Source organism: Microtus ochrogaster, unplaced genomic scaffold (genome assembly GCF_000317375.1).
Source record: "Microtus ochrogaster isolate Prairie Vole_2 unplaced genomic scaffold, MicOch1.0 UNK17, whole genome shotgun sequence".
Taxonomy (NCBI): Eukaryota; Metazoa; Chordata; class Mammalia; order Rodentia; family Cricetidae; genus Microtus; species Microtus ochrogaster.
Window position 1 is genome coordinate 2,793,637 of NW_004949115.1, and position 7,500 is coordinate 2,801,136.

The window sequence follows — 7,500 nt, forward strand, 5'->3', positions numbered from 1 at the left end:
GTGTGTGTGTGTGTGTGTGTGTGTATGCACATGTATAAGCATGTATGTAGAGGCCAGAAGCTAACCTATAGGATCTTCCCTAGTTGCTCTTCCACGTTAATTTTCTCACTGAACTGAAAGCTCATTGATATGGCTAGGCTGGCTGGCCAGTGAGCCACAAGGGACTACCTCCCGAGTTTTAGGGTTGCTGATACATGCTTCCATACCTGGAGTTTTATATGGGTACCAGGGACCCAAACTCAAGTGCTCATGCTTACATGGCAAGCATTTTGCTACCAGAGCCATGTTCCCAGTCCCAGTTTTATACTTCTTAATTTGTGGCTTTTTTACTAATCCTAACAGCTATAGTACACATTTGACAATTTGTGGGATGTCTCAGACAAAATGATCTCAGTATTGTCTGCTTATAATTCCACAGACTCTTGTCCATAGTCTACCCCTCCTTATTTCTTACATATAGTCTCTGAGACCCATATGTTAAATATTCCTTCTATGCACTATATATTCTCATACACAAATTTTCTGTATATCGGAAGAGAAATTCATTATCCCAATAAGGAGTCCCATAACCACCTTCCCTCTAAAAGAAAAAAGTAGCTAAGTATGTTCAATAATGTAATAACTTCTTTTATTTGTGTAACAATTTTGAAAAATTTGCTTGCATATCAATAATCTATCTAGAGGCATGTTTACAATTATGTTTAACTTATATTTCTTCAGTTCACTCCCTATGTATCTATTTCTTCTATATATTTGAATCAAATATACATTTTGAAGGTCTTTTGTCATTATTATTATTATTACTATTACTACCCACTAATTTAATCTTGTTGACTTACACAAATTGGGACTTATAGGCATGACAAAAATATTTAGCATCATGATTTTATATCAAACCAATCTGAATTAAATTTGTAATAATAATTGAGTGATTAAGTGCTATATAATTTGATGCATTTTTCTTATTTTTTTTCCAGATAAAGACATAGCATGGCAAGCATTGCATCAAATAAATGGATATAAACTTCATGGGAAAATATTGGTGATAGAGTTTGGAAAGAACAAACAGCAACAGCCAGCTGTCCAGGGTGCTTCCCTTATAACATCTGCTACAGATAGCAGTGCAGAAATCAGTGGTAGCTAGAATACATATCAACACACGTACATACACATTTGGATATATGTATGTGTATAAACACACACTCCTACCATTCTTTTATCGTAATCTGAAATCTAGGATATGTATATACATAGAAGTTTGTTTTTAAAGTGAAGAGGAAATATTAGAAAGACAGTAATTAGGACAATGGCTTTCCACATTTAAAGAGAATTGTTAGAAAGTTTTTCCATAATTAAATACTGTATAATCTAGAAAATGACAATATAAAATTGACACTATCCTGAGTATTAAAGATAATAATCATGCACTATATAGGGCAGAAAGTACCCTGAGCATTAAGATCATAGAAAACCTTTAATTCTCAGGGTAAGTTACATTATTGTTCCTGAAGATTCTTTAAAATTTTTGCAGTCTTCAATGTTTAGTCCTAGAGATAATACTTTTTCTGAGACTGTTTCCTGTATACAAAGATTTGAAACTAATTCACTGTTAAAATATTTATTTACCGGGCGGTGGTGGCGCACGCCTTTAATCCCAGCACTCGGGAGGCAGAGGCAGGCAGATCTCTGTGAGTTCGAGACCAGCCTGGTCTACAGAGCTAGTTCCAGGACAGGCTCCAAAGCCACAGAGAAACCCTGTCTCGAAAAAAAAAAACAAAAAAAAAAAAAAAATATATATATATATTTATTTACTAGAACTCACTGTGTTTTGTCAGAACTTTGAACAGTTATAGTAGGGAGATTCATGAGTTGATCAACATATTTAATGATAGCTTACACTGAGTTTTCACAGTCCTCGAAAAGATAAATATATTATATATATGTATGTATTATATATACATATAATGCTGGCTTCTTTTAAGCCAAAATATTGGTAATCTCATGATACTATTGAATTCAAAACAATAGACATTGAACATGGAGTAACTGCCTGATACATATTAAATATTAGGTATATGAACTTTCAAGAGGGAACAAACTAGCAGAGAATACTAAAGGGACAGGAAAGAAAGTTCTATACTTTAGAAGAAATGCATCCTGCCTCAAACCCCTAGTGATTTGTTTATAGTTGTTGAAGAATAGGAACACAATATGGTATAGACTAGGTAGTACCAACTTTGGAGTCAGACCTGTGATCCTCATAGTCACACATGTTTACCAACTTAACTTCAAAAGCCACTTAATCTGAGCCTCATTGATCTCATCTATACAGTAGAGTAATATTGCTCCTTACCTCACTGAGTAAGGGTTAAATGAGATTATACCATCCAAGGGGAAAAAGTGAAGGACATGTAGGAAACTCCATTAAGCACATCAAACAATATATAATAAGAATTCCATTTAAAAAGGGAGAAAGGTGCATAAATACCGCAAGACAGCCAGGTGGTGGTGGCGCACGCCTTTAATCCCAGCACTTGAGAGGCAGAGGCAGGTGGATCTCTGTGAGTTCAAGGCCAGCCTGGTCTACAAAGGGAGTTGCAGGACAGCCAGGACTGTTATACATAAAAACTCTGTCTCAAAAAAAAATACTGCAAGAGGACCATGGCTTAGTAAGTAAAGACACTCACCACCAAGCATGAAGACCTGAGTTCAAACCCTAGGACCTACATGAGAGAAGGAGAGAAACAATTCCAGTAAGTTATCTCTGATTTCTGGAAATATGCTATGGCAAGTGTGCTCCCACATACATATATACAAAATTACACATAAATATTAAAAAAAATCTTCAGAAATAGCGGCTACAAATATTTCAAATTGAGTGACAAAGCCATGCAGTTACATTATAATAAAATACTGAAAATTCAAGAGACAGAGAAAAATCATGAAAATAACCCAAGAAAACTGAAATATTATTTGTCATGGGTCTCTAGATTACCAACTAACTTCTTATCAGAAATAGGTATTTCTGATAAATGGCACATTCTTGTATTTACAGCTATTCAGGAGGCCGAGGCGGGGGGAATCAGTGGAGCCTGATTCAAAACCAGCCTGTGTAAAGAGAAGTGAAATCCTGTTTCAAAAACGAAAACCAAGAAAAAGTGACATAGTTAAGATCTCAGAAACAGTGGAGGTGGCCGTGAAAGGTAAAATACCTCCCACATACTTTTTAAAAGCTGGAGAATTTGTTGCCAGAAGATCACACAAGACATGCAAGAGGACCGTTGTCAAGCTGAAAAGCAAGTGACCTTAGAGAAAAATTTAAATCTATACATAAAACAGACAAACGTGATTGTGTGTGACTATAAAAGACAACCTTGAATACTTTTTCCTTTATCTGTTAACGAATTTATTTACTTATTTTTGGTGTTTGGAGACAGCATTTCTCTGTGTAGTCCTGATTGTCCTGGAACTTGCTGTATAAACCAGACTGGGTTCAAACTCAGAGGTCCACCTGCCTCTGCCTCCCAAGTGCTAAGATTTTGTTAACTAATGTTTAAAAGTTGTATTAAGTTGTATATAGTTGCATTGTATCTCCTATAACAAAAAAGTCAATGTATTTGCCAGTAACAGACGAAGATCAGAAATAATGCTTATTTTACTAAAAAATAGCAGAAATCCATAGGAACAAATAAAACAAAGGAGTAAAAATATGGCTAATTTTATAAAACAGTAAATAATTCAGCATCTTGAAAACTACCATCATTGTTTTAAGTGATAACCTTAATATATTGCTAAGCCTGTAACATATAGAAATAGCTAGCGTGCCCAAAATTCGGAGGAAAGCGGAACAAAAATATCAACTAGAGATAAAGATCTGTATTTTTTGCTAAAACGGTCAATGTTTTAAGATGTAAAAATTTTAATTACATTTTTCATAACAACAGAGACCCAAAACAGCCTGAAACAGGGCAGGAAAGAAAGAAAGGAGAACTCGACAAGTCTCTGAAAAGCTGAAATACTCAGTGTTTCCTTTCTACTGAAAGTAGTGCTACACAAGTGATAAACAAAGAGGTAGAATACTCCAACACTGTGAACTGAATAGATCTGAAAAGCAGCTATAGAACATTCTACCCTACAACACTAGAAGATAGATCGTCATCCCATGCCTATGAAACGTCTTCAGGCTAGATCATGAGCTAAACCACAAAACAGGCCTTAAAAGAATCCAGATAGACTGAAGTGAAGTAAAGCATGTCCTCTGACCACCTGGAAAGAGGTTAGAAATCAGTAACAAGAAATTGGGAAACTCTCAAATGTGGAAATTAGTCACACTTAAGTAGAAAGTAGGTCAATAAAGAAACACAAAAGGAGGGCTGGAGAAATGGCTCTGTGGTAAGAGTGCTTGCCTGCTCTTACAGAGGCCTGAGTTTGAGTCTCAGTACCCACATCAGGTGGCTCATAGCTACCTTTGTCTATGTAGAAAATGTTTAGAGATAAGCCTATTTAAAGAGAAAAAAGATCATATAGCAGTAATTCAGTTTATATCTTAAGCTGTAGGAAAAGAATAGCAAACTGTACCTAAAACAAAAAAGCATGCAAGATAAATGAGAGAATAAAATACAATTAAGAAAAGGCAATTAATCTAAGCAAGAAATTGGCAAACCTTTTACTAAATTTCACAGGAAAAGGTAGACTAATTATTAGAACGAGAAAGGAGGGGGTAGTGCTTCTGATCTTTGGGAAATAGAAGGTATATGATGGAATAGTGTTATACTTGTGTCTCGATAAATTGATCTACCCAAAATGAACAAATTTCTGGAAAGATGAGTGCCAACAACAAAATAAAGGAAGTCAGAATAGGCATAATAACTAATAAGAGAGATACCCTCAAAGAAAAGTCCAGACTTAAATTGCATTTTATTTGCACTCTACTAATTGTTTAATGAAACAGTAATCCAATTTCTTCACGAGCTGTTTTTTTTGTTTTTGTTTTTAAGGGAACTCTTCTGAGATACACTACTACAACATGGAAGAACCCTGAGAATATGTTCAGTGAAAGAAGCCAGTCACTGCTGAAGGAAAATTGTAGGACTCAATGTAGATGTACATGAAGTATCCCGAATTGGTCACACACACACACACACACACACACACACACACAGAGAGAGAGAGAGATAAAGGGTATGTAGGGATAACTAGAGTGGATGGGAATTCTTTGCAAGTAGATGAAAATGTTCATAAATTTCATTAATACTTGTATAGCAATGAATATACCAAGTGGATGAATTTTGTGGCATATGAATCTCAGTGAAACTCACAAAAATAGGAACTTGGACATTATCCAAATGTCCATCTGTCAACACGAATGACTTATGGCACGTCCATTTAGTGGGATACTATGAAGCCATTAAAACAGTGGACTTGATCTATGAATATATTGTGACTTGTACCAAGTTTTTATATTAAGTTATAAACTAAGATGTATGTATGTATGAGATGTATGTATAGTAAGGATACATTTTTAAGCAAATAGTTCATGTGTATAGTTTGTAGAGATAATTTCAAAATCAATGTAGGAAAGAAATAAGGAATGTGTATAACAAGCTGTAAACCTTCTGGAAGTGGGACTGTACAAGCTGAAAAGACACCTTCACCTTGTGTTGTGGTTTGGAGTGGTTTTTACCTTTTTCAATATTTTTTAAATTAAAATAATTTTTAAATATTCTTACAAACACTTAGCTTCCAGAATATTTGTCAGAACCACTCTGAGGATTTCTGACTTCACTCAGGACAAACTTCTATTCATTTGCTATATTGCTCACATGATTAACGCTCCAATTTTTGATAACGTGTAAGGGATGAGAAGTGAAGGACCCTGGTTACAGCTTCTTGCACAGTTACCCAGGGATGTACTTCTCAGCCAGGATTCCCAGAAGGGACTCCTTCGTCTTAGGTGGAAAACCTTACCTCCTCCTTACTAGACCTACAGACCACATACAAATGGAGAAAACTAAAATCGAAGATACCTTTCAACTGGTGCAGAGATACAGAAACTGGTGTATCCAGATGATGAAATTCTACTCAGCAATAAAAACTAAGGAACCATATATGCAACAACTTGGATAAATCTTAAATGTATTTTGCTAAGTAGAAGAAGCCAGACTCAAATGGCTGCTTACTGTTATATTTCATTTGTGTGTTTTCTGGAAAAGGTGAAGCAATAAGGCAGAAAAACCAGGAGATACCAAGTATTGGCACAAGGGATTTTTTTTAGTAATGGGAACTTTATGTTGTTTATAGTTAAAATGTGTATGTGTTTGTTAAACTCAGAGAATTATACACCAAAAGAATGAATCTTAATGTGTGATTTTAAAAAAAAATAAAAGTAATTTTAATGAAACAAAGATCTGCAAAGACAATCATTTCCATTAACTATTGTAAGCATTGTGTGATCTCTGATTGCTACAGAAAACCCAAAGTCACTTTATTTCCTTTTTGTTTCTATTAGGTGAGCCAAAGCCACTAAATCCAAATCTCTTTATTACTTACTTTTCTATTGCTGTGATAAACACCGTAGCCAAGGTAATTTATAGAAGGAAGGTTCTATTTGGGTCTTACAGTTCAGAGAGGCGTCCATTACTGTTGTGGCAGGAAGCATGACAGCAGGCTATGTCAGAAGGCATAGCACTGAAACAGTAGCTGAGAGCTCACATACTGATCCGCAGACAGGAAGCAAAGAGGCACACTGGGAATGGTGCAAGTCTTTTGAAACCTCAAAGCCTATTCCTAGTGCAGCAATCTTCCAATAAGGCCACACTTTCTAATCCTTCCCTAATAGGTTCACCAACTAGGGATCAAGTATTCAAACATATGAGCCTATGGGGCCAATCTCATTCAAACCACCACAATTCTATAGCTAGAGATACAACTCATTAGTATTACACTTTGTTTAACATGCATGAGGCCCTAGGTTCAACCCCCAGTACTACCTAAAATTAAAAATGTAAAAATCTGACCCAGATAGAGTAGTGTATGCACTCAGGACCTGTAGTAATTGGAGCGGCGGGGCTGCGTCCCCAGCACCCCAGCCGCACCCCGGCCGCCTGGCTAGCTTATGCCCCGAAATAATTACACGGACACTGTATTCTTTTAATCACTGCTTGGCCCATTCTCTTCTAGGCTAACTCTCGCACCTGGACTAGCCCATTTCTAATCATCTGTGTGTAGCACCCCAAGGTGCGCTTACCAGGAAGATTCTAGCCTACGTCCATCCTGGGTCGGAGCTTCATTGCGTGTGCCTCAGAGAGCAGAGCTCTCGCCTCTGCCCGCAAGAGTGGAGCATCGTGTGTCTCTGAGGTGTCTGCCCCCGAGAGGAGAGCTGTGGAGTCTCTGAGCTCACTTCCTCTTCCTCCCAGCGTTCTGTTCTGTTTACTCCTCCCACCTACGTTTTAACCTATCAGGGCAAGCAGCTTCTTTATTTAATTAACCAATGACCTTCCT

General features: G+C 36.6%; 1 protein-coding gene across 5 annotated transcripts in view; it reads left to right on the forward strand.

Moving 5' to 3' along the window:
* Positions 1 to 6,375, forward strand: part of Rbm41 (RNA binding motif protein 41) — a 56,117-nt gene extending 49,742 nt beyond the window's left edge. For 2 of the 5 annotated variants that reach the window (XM_013353856.2, XM_013353853.2), the window contains one exon: positions 978 to 3,198. In XM_013353856.2, coding sequence (XP_013209310.1) covers positions 978 to 1,144 — 167 coding nt within the window. In that variant the 3' untranslated portion in view covers positions 1,145 to 3,198. Of the gene's footprint in view, positions 1 to 977 lie in introns of all 5 variants that reach the window. The other 3 variants (XR_003378766.1, XM_026789357.1, XM_026789356.1) reach the window with 3 other exon arrangements.
* Positions 6,376 to 7,500: the final 1,125 nt, after the last annotated feature.